At 36.2% G+C, this 13610-nt stretch overlaps 1 protein-coding gene across 2 annotated transcripts in view; it reads right to left on the minus strand.

The window, feature by feature from the left end:
• The window catches only part of LOC112056193 (heme peroxidase 2), a 65295-nt gene that overhangs the window by 14723 nt on the left and 36962 nt on the right, over positions 1–13610 (minus strand). For both annotated transcript variants that reach the window (XM_052884396.1, XM_052884397.1), the window contains exons 5-6: positions 5040–5109; positions 3481–3610 (exon numbers count right to left, since the gene is read on the minus strand). In XM_052884396.1, coding sequence (XP_052740356.1) covers positions 3481–3610; positions 5040–5109 — 200 coding nt within the window. The remainder of the gene's footprint in view (positions 1–3480; positions 3611–5039; positions 5110–13610) is intronic.

The following is a 13610-nucleotide window of genomic DNA, read 5'->3' on the forward strand; positions in this document are numbered from 1 at the left end:
CACAATTTATTAAAGCTGAAAGGTTGCCAGCTCATCCTTTCTACTCTTAAGTAAGTACCATACCATTAGGTAAGTAAGAAATGTAAGCATGGAGTTTGGACCGTTGTGACTTTTGTGAGTTAGCAGGTTTGTCACAGTATAAAACCTTTTACTGTTTTTTAAATCTTTTTTACAAGATGTCTCATGTATGTACATGATGTCATGATGTATGTGATGATGTACCTTACCTAAAGATCCTTAAATGAAGTTTACTGCGAATTTTTTGAAAGAATGGGTTATCTTTCTCTCTCTAACCTAGGACCTCATGATTCGAAGGTCTATAGGCTAACCACTAGATTAAAGAAATAGGATCATTAATCTAAAATTCGCCAAGGAGCGATAAATCGTGACTAAGTATTTTATCCATTCTGTGGGCATGCTATGCTTTCCATTGATTCAGATCGAAGTTTATAGCGATGCGAGCCATGCGAAGGTTGTATTGCTTTTGTTTTGCATACAATCCATTTCTGTGGCACGATGGTATTCACTCTGTTGTGTAGGCTTTAAATCACATTGGCTTTGCTTAAAAAAATGTTTAATCATGTCTTAGACACTTTTTTATTTTCACACATATTGCTCCAATGTGATTTTACTAGATATCTGAAATCTGGAGTAGGTGTTAAGGTATAGTATAATTTGAAAAAAGCATTCCGCTTTTTTTAAATTAATTGAAATGAAAAACCTATACTGGCAATTGGTACGACGATAGCACAAACGGCTATAAATTGGAATCGAACCTAAGACATCTCGCATCTCTAACCCCTCTAAACCCTATTCTGTAACGATGTTTTATAACTTGACAGTGTGATGCGAGCTTCGTGTTCTATTAATGGCCGTTTTCAATAACCTACCCAAGATTACGGATAGATAACTATCTTCGATTATCAGTAACAGTCAAACTATCTTTACATAGTCAAACTATCTGTTAGTAGGTTATTGAAAAGCAGATAAGAACATAAAGATAGATTTTCTTAACTTTAGTAAGCGAAATGGCCGATAGATAGGTTATTGAAAACGGCCGCTATAGTACACAGAGACCAGATAGATTGAAACGGATCCGAGAATCACTACCGAGTTATGAAACATCGATCAAGAATAGCGCGCCACGTCTAGAGTTATTGAAACTTGTTATGTTTGAATGAAAAGAATTGGGTTTTAAACTCGAATACTTGATGATATAGATTATTGAAACCTGCTTTATCTTTAAACCCACCACGTTCCAAACTCCATAGTTGCCTATCATTCTTATACCTATGTTTGGAGCATAAGCTTACTTTATGCATTTTTCTTTTTAAAAGCAAATTTTTTTTCAATTAATGAGGATGGTCTGGCCACACCGGCTCTTAGTCCTCTATCGTGATGAGATAGTATTAATGAATTGGACAGGTGTAAGTTAATTTCGTTTATTTAAAATTTCAGATTACCTACTTGCCTATTCACCTAATACGTCAATCTTTTGTTATTCGTATTTCAGAAAAAAATTAATTGCAACTACTTATTCGTAGATGTGAAAGTTCTCACGTAGATTAAATTAGGTATAATATTTATATATGATTTGAATCAGAATTATTTTGTGTAAGTATACATAGTAGACAACATGGTTAACTAATTCGGCTATGGACTATAGATGATGGTGCCCAGAGTAGGTTCGAGGCTTGGGTCAAGCCAACAATACGAGTATAAATATTTGGGTGTTTTTTTAATAGGTATAAGTTTCAATAGCAGCTAGATAAGGTTATGGCTTCACCTAATCTCTATCCGGTCATGTCTGTCTAATCTTTGAGAGTTGGTAATTATGAGTGCACCCGTGTTTAAGCAAACACTTAGAATATGTTCTTCGTAAGTGTCTAGACTTAACCTAAGGTTTGGCATGTCATCATCATTAGGTGCCTTCTTCCAGCTGAAGTTTGGCGATCATGTGTATTAAACTCTTCCGGTCTTTTGCAATATTTTTAAGCTGTGCGTATGTTAACTTGGTCCACTCTTTGATATCATCTATCCACTTTCTCCGCTGTCTTCCTGGAGCACGGTTTCCGGGTATCTACCTTTTAGAATCAACCTAGGAAACTCATAGAGGGATCCCCTTTGCAGATGTCCGCGTGGCATGCAGGATAATTTTAAATTATTTTGAGGAAATTCTAAATAGGTGTTTTAGTGAAAAACTTAGGGTATCTACAGTGATATGTATTTAATAGATGAAATAATGCACTGTTTTGAGGACGCGGTATGAGACCAGATTGAAAAACGAATTAATTTCGTACAATTTATGCAAAAATAATGCCTACCGTAGCTAAAATCCTTGTGTACGTCACTGGGTACCTATAAAGGATGCTCGAAAATATTAATTTCAGCACACATGTTTGTAATAATTCGTAATTTGGTAAAAAAAACGAGTTATGGGAAATACTCCCGAGTACCCTGTATAGTGACGATCGTGTTCTACGAAATGTACCTAATTCTAGTTTACTCAAGTCATCGTAAAGTCGTGTTCAGCGAAGGTATTATATCATTGTTTGTCATGATTTCTTGAGATGTGAAGCCGATAGTTCACGGCCGTTTGAACAAAGACTACATATTTGAGGTCTACGCTTAAAATACATTCCTTTATCCGAATAAATTACAAGTTTTTTATCCGAAGAAGTAGGTAATCCTAATGATAAACATTATGAACATTTTTAATTTTTCAAGTATATACACTCCGAATAAAATGACGCCAGTATGGGTTTTAGGTATTTATCTATACTAATATAATAAAGATTTGATTGTTTGTTAGTATTGGATAGGCTCCGAAACTAATGAACCGATTTGAAAAATTCTTTCACTGTTGGGAAGCTAGACTATCCCCGGGTGCTATATTTTATCCTCGTATTCCTATGGAAATGTTAATAGCTAGTTCTGCTAGTATAGTAATAAGTCTGATGGTAAGTGGAACACCATCACAATAAACATAGCAAGAACATTCTCAAGAGATACTGACGACCTTTCAGGCGCAGTTGGTAGTGCTGTGGTTCTCAACAGAGATGTCCTGTTTCGACTCCCAGATCGGGTAAATTAAGGATTATATATTTTCTAAATTGACTAAGGTCTGGTCTGGTGTTAGGCAATAGGCATCAGTCTTGGCTAGTTACCCTACCGGCATGGAAGTACCGCACAAACGATTTAGCGTGCCGTCACAGCGTAGAAATCTTCAGAGGTATCAGTAAAATGAACCTGTTACAAATAAGCCCGCTTCCATCTTATTCACTTAACATCTGGTAAGATTGCATCCTTGTCATTGAATAAAAAAATTGACTCTACAGTCTAAATGCTACTTCAGATAGTTTAACCTCCTACCTACATTTGTACCACTCATAGTAGGGTAATATACAAAAACAAAAAATACCTCTGGTATAAACAAAAAATATCTCTGGCAGGCAGGAGGTTACCTATATGTAAACTCACTTGCGACAAGAGCCGACGTCCATTTTCCCCGCGTCATACAATCGAAGCGAGCGGAGTTCCTTTTCCGAGCTGCCGTACAGAGCTGACCCGTCTAACACTGACGTTGCCATGTTCATCTGCTCTCTGTGATCTGTGGACATATTTGATAATATCGTGAATTCAGAATAATACTCGTATGATATTCATAATAAGATTAGGTTAGGTTTAGGTTTTCTTCTTTTATTCACTTGAAAAATTCTAGTCTTTGTGTCAGAGTTCGTCCGGGAAACTAAAACAGTCAAACTTGTTTTTGCCGCCAAGCATTATCCCTATGTTCGGGTCTGAAAAAGTGAAAAGTATCGATATCAATGTAGTTACAAGCCCTTCTGGCTATAGGTACATAGACGTAAGATATATTTTTGCATGCCCTGCGAAGCGTTACTCGGATAAAGAATAGTTTTCCTCTTATCACCACGTGCAATCATTCACCTTCCTCGTACTCTATTACTATAAAAAATATTTACTATTGTAAATTAAAGGGCGGCTTGTAAACAGACATCAATATCGATGATTATTTTATCTATTATGTGTTTAAATAACTTAGATTGTTTAATAAGCGACTATAATGCACATTTTGCATGCAAGATTATGCACATTTTTGTATAATATATCCTTGATCTAAATTATACAAAACTTATTTTAGAAGGTATACATAATTTTGATAAATGTAAACTGTAAACGGAAGGAAATCTATTATTTTTTACTTGCTGAGACTCAGTATATAGTTTTTAAGTAATGGGTTTGTTACAGGGTAGTTTAGTTTGGTAAGTAATGGGGTTGTTATAGGTAGCTAGTAGATGTTATTCATCATGAACGAATATGGAATTACCATGTTATCATGGTAATTCCATATTAGTTCCTCGAGCACTTCCGTAGTTTCCGGCAAACTATTTTAATGTATGCACATAGATAACGCAATCTAAGGCTGTTTTGCATTATCAATAAGCAATGAAAACAGGAAATTAAACAAACCCACCATAGAGCGTGTTTGTTTGTTTTACATTTCCTATAACAACATTTCAAACCAGCATTAACCATAAGAATGTAAAAAAGTGTTCACTTAATAAATATTATGGACATGTACAATGATCGTAATTTTTTTTTTTTTTTTTTAAAAAAACAACATACATGAACTTTGTATCGTCCCACAAGAGTAGAGAACTCGGTGATTTTTTTTAAAAAAAATTCTTTATAAAGATTTTCTTACTTTTGTCTATTATTAAACGTTTTTGTTTTGTATTAAACAATTACTGTGATATTTTCTATACTTACAGATATGGGATTAAAATTTTCAAAAACTTTCAACGCTCATATCTAAAAATTGATTTCCGAGTTAATGACTTTTCGCTACACACATACTGGTACCTACCTGCTACATTAGGATTGAACAAAATTGTGTATCTAATACACAAAAGATTATGCTAGTCAGTTGAGTAGCTACTTCTTAATTTTTATAAGTCGCTTAGTTTAATCAATCAATAATAGAAATATCTGTAAAAAAAATAACTTTTGAAACTTACCAAAACCGCAGTTGTCAATGTTTCTCGTAGGCGCTGACCGCATATATTCGCAAAATGATCCCTCGCAGTTCTGAAATACGTAAAAATATATACATTTTTTATAATATTTTATTATTATACCTAAATTAGACAGTGGGTAACGCTCAGTATTTGAAACACGAATGTGTTATGTGTAACCTAAACTAATTTTTTTTTACAAAAAAAAAGCAGGGCTAGTTCTATCTAAAGTTTATAAGAACACTAACTGATGCCGCGCGGTTTCACTTGCGTGGTTCCCGTTCCCGTAGGAATCTCGTAGGGATATTATATAGCTTATAGCCTTCCTCGATAAATGGGCTAACTAACACTGGATGAATTTTTCAAATCGGTACAGTAGTTCCTGAGATTAGCGCGTTCAACCAACCAAACAAACAAACTCTTCAGCTTTATAATATTAGTATAGATAATATATACCTACTCGTAAAACATTTATACCTACTCGTAAGTAGGCGACAGCGTTTCAGTTGGTAGATTTAAGATTTATCTATTCACAAACCCTGGTTGCTTACAAAAAATAAAAGCCATACTTCAACCGAATAACATTTTAAATAACAAAACCGTATTTTTACTGTCTATTTTTAAATAATTTATTCTTTATTTCTTCCTATTTAATACGATCACGTAGTATCTAACAAGTATACAATATTTTTAGGCAACAAATATGAATGTAAAATTACATTTTGCAATGATATTTATTGTCATTTAAAGTGTTCGCTCTAAAAGTTAATGTAATAATTTGGTAATAGTGGAAACGTTAAAATGATACAACCAAATATTACAAAACTATTTGTTAGGACATAACGGAACTGGACTAGCTAATAGCAGTTGATTTCTTAAAAAAACGTAACAAATTTTTAGCGACACGACAACTTTTAATAATTTAATTTATTTGGAAATAACTTAACTGAACTGAAAAAACTTTCGTAACAAATGTCTGGCGGCTCATTTCCGAAAGCAGGCCTATACAACAAAGATTGGTTTAATAAAAAATAACCACAAAGCTTTACCCACGTTGAACGCACTGTTCTATAATAACAGAAAAAGATGAAAAGTAAAATACTGTGAAAATTTGGTCGGTACATAGATTAAGCAGCATTACAAATAAGTATGTTAATAATCAACACTTTGATTATCTCATATCTATCTGTGTCACACCAATACGCAGATATTTTATCAAAATACCCTCCAACTCCAATATCAGAAAACGACATTTTAAAGATGCTTAAGGTGTCAGAGGAAAACCAACGTTGAGGGGTTGGGTGTGACCAAGATTTCTCAGGTTTATTTTTAGGAAAAAAAAACAAAAAATATATTTTTACGCATTGCAGATGCGTTGTATCTGAGTTCTAATACCCTCTTCTTACTTCTCTTCTTCTATATTTAAGCCTGCAGACTAATTCACTAATTTACGACGACATTACGACGTATGTAAGTTGACATATTAAACGATGTTCAGTTCATCTAACAAATGTCATCCGGTGGCTACTAACAACCTTTCGTGAATATCGTACATTATATATGACATTTCTCAGTGATTTGATGTTTATTTTAAAAGGTTGTTAACACAGACCAAATTACTGAATCATGACCAAAGAACAATAATGATGATGATCATATAAATTAAAGTTGCGTGTCTTATGTTCGTAACATGATTCCCTGCATTCTGTAAAGTTACAGCGATGTAACATCGCTCATCTCCATGGCAACTAAGTTATTAGTGACATTTTATTTTTGGCATCCCTTAGAAATAAAGTTCAAATTCTAATAAAACTTGTTACAGGCGATATTACATCGATGAGTATAAAATAGCGGAATCACACCCCTGAGATAATTAGATACTCGTAATATTTTTTAGTAATCTACACCTACTATACAAAATATAAGAAAAAAAAAACAGGATAATAATTATTGAAACATCTAAATGCAGAAATAATTAGCGATTCTGAATGATGATGAGAGTAACTAACGACACGTTGGCGCATTACATTGAAGCTCAAAAGTAACCAGAATAGATGAATCAAATGAATTAGAGTTAAAGACGTAGAGATAAACCAACTTTCACATAACAAATGAATTGTAAAGACGTGCCTAATGGTCGTTTATCATTGTGTAATGTTCTTAAAAGCTTTGACAAATATGCAAACACTTCCCGGTTTGAGGCTGGTTTTCTACTAAAGCGATTTTTTATTGCATTGGTTACAAACAAAGAGATGCCTCGACAGCTTAATGCAAGCCGAGAAACCCTTTGCAATTCAAATCTTAAACATATCATACTAATATTATAAACTCGAAAGTTTGTGTGTAAGTATGTGTGTTTGTTCCTCTTTTACGCTGCGGCTACTGGAGCGATTTGGCTGAAATTTGGAATGGAAATAGATTTCACTCGTGGTTATTACATAGGCTGCTTTTCATTCTGGAAAAATCCATGGTTCCACGCGGACGAAGTCGCGGGCTTCAGCTAGTTTTATCATAAGTTGCAACCGTTAATCTGAACTATAGCAACCACATGTTCTTGTAATCTTAAAAGCTCAAAATCCACCGTCCAAGGTTGGTTGCAGAAATGAGTTTGATAGTAGTCCACTCTGGGTGAACTAGTGATAAAACAATGAGGAAGTAAAGGAATGTAATGTAGCTAAAATTTACAAATCGAACTAAAGGTTTTGTTGAAGCAAAAGTCTTAGAGACCTCATCCCCAAAAGAGCAAAAAATTACAGTACCTAACTGAGAAAATGAAATGATTTATACTACAGCCTTTCTTGATGAGTACTGTTTACCAACAAACAAATTAAAAATGAGGGTATAAATCACTAGTCATTCCACGCCTAATAATCATTATAATTAACTTCTTCTTAAATTAATGAAAATAAATTTGATTAATAAGCTTAGAACAATTAAATATTGGTAATATATTTTATACAACATTTTATAAACAAACCATACATAATTCAAAACAAATAAGTTATGAAATGACATGCGTTTTCTACCTTCATTTCTAATTTCTTTGTTGGTAAACAGTACCTACTCATCAGGAAAGGCTGTAGTATAGATAGTACGTATTCAAAGATATCAATCTAAGATACAGTAACAGTAGTCATCATCACACCGTAGAGAAATATGGAAATTCTCAGGTATGCAGGTTTCCTCCGATGTTTTTCCTTCACCGTTTGAGACACGTGATATTTACTTTCTTAAAATGCACATAACTGAAAAGTTCAAATTCTCTATTTAATAGTTACAATAACAATAACACAGTACAGTCAGGTACAGTAACAGTACCGAAAAAGATTTAACAAAATTCTAAAATTAGATTAACAAGGGCCCTCACGGATTACATTTCAATCACATTTCCCAAGGAAACAGTAATCATCCAATCAGCCGTTAGCGTGAAACTTATATTTCCTGCATTCGAACGGTATTAGGTGTCAGCTGATTATGACATGGGAGGGGTGCGGTATCAGGAACTACGTTACGTCACAGCTTTCACTGACGATAAGTTGTAACCTTTCCTCACGTGACCCGCGAACTATCACGAACTACGCTTACGAAATTGTTTGTTTTCATCTTTTTTTGGTGATAACTTAGTGTACTCGTAAGCGCATGACGAGGTTGCACCATTATTTTTTGACGTGACAACGTCTTATGCATGCCATTGACGATCTATTATTCTCACGCGTCTGCAGCACCCACGACTATAAATGATCGTGTATTGGTAGCTGCGTGCATGACGGCTCGACTTATAAAACGTCGAAAGCTGCCGTTTGCTGCAGAAACGTGAGAATAATTGATTGTCAATGGGTGACTTTATAATTCGATGGAGCCTGCACACTCGAAAAAAGATGACGTTCAAAATTTTCTTTTGAAAAATGCAACCATTCCATCAGTGTTTTCTGACGTTGTCACGTTCAACTATCGTCAGTAAACCGACTTTACAGACAGATGATGTAGTGTATGATTAATATAAAATATTAAAGATTAATGTATGTGAGGGTATTACAATAAATGATCAGTATTGAACTAACAAGTGGCGTTTCATTACATGGTGGCAGCGGTGGGAGTTATTTAATTAGTTTTTAGAAGTTTGAGGCAGTGAATTATTGAAATAAGTGAAGATTTACGTTAATGCAAGTTCGGATAACGTTAAAATGGAGCACGCTCGCCCACCGGCTGAGTTAAACATCGATGGCAGTCCAGCCGCGCGAGCGGACGCGTGGACAAAATGGTGGAAGCAATTCGAAATCTTTTTAAAAGCATCGGGGACGATTAAGGAACCACTAGATGTACAAGCCAGCTTGTTAGTGAATCTCATCGGGCCAGAGGGTTATGAGATATTTTCGACCTTCACGTATGGTAAAGAGGAAAGTGCAGAGGACTTGAAATGTCTTAAAAGTAAATTTGATACACACTTTGGAACAAAGAAAACTAATGTTACAATGTTACGGTTTAAATTTTTTACGAGAAATCAATGCGAGGGTGAGCCGATAGGAAAATATGTTACCGCGCTCAGATTGCTCAGTCAAGATTGCAAGTTTGAGCATCTCACAGACGACTTAATCAAAGATCGCATAGTATGTGGCATTTCTAACAACGTCGTTCGGGATCGTCTACTGAGGACTGATGATCTAAATCTCACGAAGACTATGCAAATCTGTGAGGCCGATGAGATATCGAGGCATGAGAGTAAGCAAATAGAAGAGGCGAGTTCGAGCGTTCGTGTGGACGGAGTGGCCGGGCGCGGCCAGACCGGCCGGAGTCGGGACCGCGGCGGAGTGCCGGCGGCGAGGCGCGCGCGCGGCTGGTGGCGCGGCGCCGCCCCCGGGTCTCGTGCGCGGAGCCGCGCGCCAAGGGGCCCGCGCGTGTCAGCGTTGTGGTAGTGAGTTTTGTGAAGTGCAATGGTGTCCAGCGGTTCACGCGACCTGTTACACCTGCAGGGGCAGGGGTCATTTTTCAAGGGTATGTAGAATGCCAGGGAAGAGGGTGCACAACCTAAGTGAGGGTATTGAATCGGAAGGGTCTGATGATGAATTAATCTTTGTGAATGTGATAGGTAACTGTGAAAGTGATAGGAAAAGGTCGAAGGAATGGACAGATTTATTGGAGTTTGGTAATGGTAAGCAGTTAAAGTTTAAGTTAGATACCGGTTCGATGTTGAACATATTGTCTAAATTAGATTATTTGAATCTAGGTCTTAGTTACAAAAAGTTGAGCCCTTACACTGGGCGAGTGCACTCTTATACCGGCAACATTGTGCCGATAATAGGACAATGTAACCTATCGGTTAAATATAAAGAAGTGTTTTATAATCTGAAGTTCGTAGTCTGTAACATGCAATGTCAAAATATATTAGGATTGAGTGCTTGTGTAAAACTGGGCTTAATACAAAGAATAGATAACTTAGATATAGACAATAGTTATTCAGATTTATTTTCAGGGATCGGGTTGTACTTTCGGTGGACGCCAGCGCGGAGGCCCTCGGCGCGGTGTTACTGCAGTCGGGGCGCCCGGTCGAGTTCGCGTCCCTCACGCTCACTGAGACGCAGCGTCGGTACGCACAAATAGAAAAAGAAATGTTAGCAATTGTGTTTGCGTGTGAACGGTTTCATCAATATATTTTAGGGCGACGCGACGTGACCATACAGAGTGACCATAAACCGCTAGAATCGATAGTTAAAAAATCGTTATCTTCCGTTCCGGCTAGATTACAGCGTATGATGCTTAGACTGCAGAGGTATGATTTTAAGGTCGTATATACTCCTGGAAAATATATGTATATTGCAGATACTTTATCTAGGGCCCCGTTACCGGAATGCATGTACGAAAAGTTAAATGAAAATATTGAAGCACAAACTTGTTTTATGATTAGTAATCTGCACTTTAGTGATAAAAAATTGAGTTTAGTTAAAGAAAATGTAGCTAATGATGACGAATGTCGAGACTTAGTGAAATATATAGTAAACGGTTGGCCTAAAAATAAATACGAAGTGAAAGTTAATCTTAGGATATTTTGGTCGTATCGGGAAAGTCTACAGTATGTAGATGGATTAATAATTAAGGACTATTTATTATATATACCGGCAGCACTACGGCACGAGATGTTAGAAAGGATTCACGAGGGTCACCTAGGCATCGACCGCTGCAAGCGGCGCGCGCGCCAGGTGATGTTCTGGGTAGGCATGTCCCGCGACATCGAGCACGCCGTCCGCGCGTGCGCCACGTGCGAGCGGTACGCGCCCGCGCCGCGCCGGGAGCCGATGTTGCCGCACGCCATTCCCGACGTGCCGTGGCTCAAGGTAGGCTCAGATATATTTGAGTATAGAAAAAAGAATTTCCTTATCCTAGTAGACTATTTTTCGAACTTCGTTGAAGTTAATGAATTGACGTCGGTGAATAGTAATTCGGTGATAAGGGCTATGAAGGAGCAATTTGCTAGATACGGAATTCCCAATGAATTGATCACAGATAATGCAACAGTTTACTGCTCGAAGGAATTTCGAACTTTTCTTAGTACATGGGATATTAAGCACGTGACGTCTTCACCTTTGTATGCCCAGAGTAATGGTAAAAGTGAGCGCAGCGTCCGTACGGTAAAAAATTTAATAAAGAAAAGTTTCGATTCGGGAAAAGATTATTACATAGGATTATTAAACCTTAGGACTACACCGCGGGAAAACATAGACTCCCCAGCGCAGATCCTTATGGGTAGGAGGTTAAATACGCGGCTGCCAACACATCATAAATTGTTTAATGATATTGTCGATCGTAAAAAGAATCACGATGCCGTGTTAGACCAACAACATAAACAAAAAATTTATTATGATAGTCGTGCTGCGAAACATCTTCGACCTCTGCGTGTTGACGATAAAGTGGTGATCATAGACGGTAAGAATCGAAAGAGTGCAAAAATTGTTCAGCCGGCCGCGGAACCCAGGTCGTATATCGTAGAGGATCAAGTCAAACGTAGATATCGACGTAATCGGCGTCATTTAGTGTGTAGGCAAAATATAAAAGAGGGCCAAGAACAGTACGAGCGGGCGACAGACGGGAGATTCGCTGAGAGCGATTTAACTGGAGCGAGTACAAGCGGTACCGGGGCGGTTAAATCTGAAACGGCTCCGACAAATATTCAAACTCATGATGTGGATACTAGGTCTGCGGAACACTCCGGGGACTCGAAAGATGGTTCAATACATACGCGTCCGTTAACTCGTACAAGGAGACAGGCTCGATTGAATGCGCAAAATAAAAATACAGCCTGTTAGGTATTTATTACACTTGAGTTTACGCTTCATATAGGTATTTTATGTTTAGTTGCATGGTTTATTTATAGTAAGTACTAGAATGTCGGTCAAAAAAAAAAAAAAAAATGTGAATGTAAAAGAGAATTATGGAAAATTGTAATCTAAATTATTATATTATATGCATGTAAAGAACTATTGAAATGAAAATGTATTGTTGTATACGGGGTATTTTTAAAATAAATATTGTATTTTTTTTTATCACTACCTATACTTATATTCCTAATCCTAGATTATGATTATAATAAGTATTGATTTAATAATGTTTAGATGTATTATGATTCCTTTTCTATTAAATATTATAAGAAGGAAGGAAAATAATTAATATGATATTGTAATTGTTGTAAATGGATAAATGTTTGTCTTTCATTGAAAAGGGGAAAGATGTAGTGTATGATTAATATAAAATATTAAAGATTAATGTATGTGAGGGTATTACAATAAATGATCAGTATTGAACTAACAAGTGGCGTTTCATTACAGATGATTTCTGTTTGTTACCCGACTGGTAAAGAAGGTAATATTCTTTATTACCTCATATCTTCCATACCGCTGAACGGATTTACGTTATTAAGATACCGTTACATTTGTCTTAATAACCCAAGTGCTCTTAGATAGGTGATGTTAAAAAAAAAACCAAAACGACTACTGTGAGACGCTATAGAGTAGAGATAAAAAATATTTTTTTCGAATACTTGTTGCGATATAGGTATCAAATTCAAGGGCTCATCAAGAGGGTTTCGAAATGGCATATCATGATCATATTAATAAAACCTACAATTAGAAAAACGGTATATTAATCGCTATACATAATACGCGAGGCGGATGACTAGGTGCGAGCAAGTTCGGCAATCGGGTTTTTTTTATTATTTAATTCTTTACTTGTTTTATCTGCTGTATATTTACCTACGTAGTTACCTTGAAGAAGAAGTCGAGTATTGTAGTTTTGAAGCAACGAAATACGAGTAGATGATCGGAATTAGAAACGACCTTCACCCATCTGCTTAATTGAAGAAAAGCGTTTTGTATAAAAATTAGGATCTTAAAATAATATGTTGCGACTAGGTTGCCTAAAAACACCTGGCCAAACTGTCATTAATGATAATGGTTAAGAATAGTTTGACCAAGATATTTTTGGCTCTACTTGCAATAACATTAACACTTTTAATCCATTAAACATATGGCCAAACGTTTCTAATACGCATCCTAAACTATAAGATCGTGCTGGGAAAGTATTGGC

This window comes from Bicyclus anynana, chromosome 11 (genome assembly GCF_947172395.1).
Source record: "Bicyclus anynana chromosome 11, ilBicAnyn1.1, whole genome shotgun sequence".
In the NCBI taxonomy this organism is placed as follows: domain Eukaryota; kingdom Metazoa; phylum Arthropoda; class Insecta; order Lepidoptera; family Nymphalidae; genus Bicyclus; species Bicyclus anynana.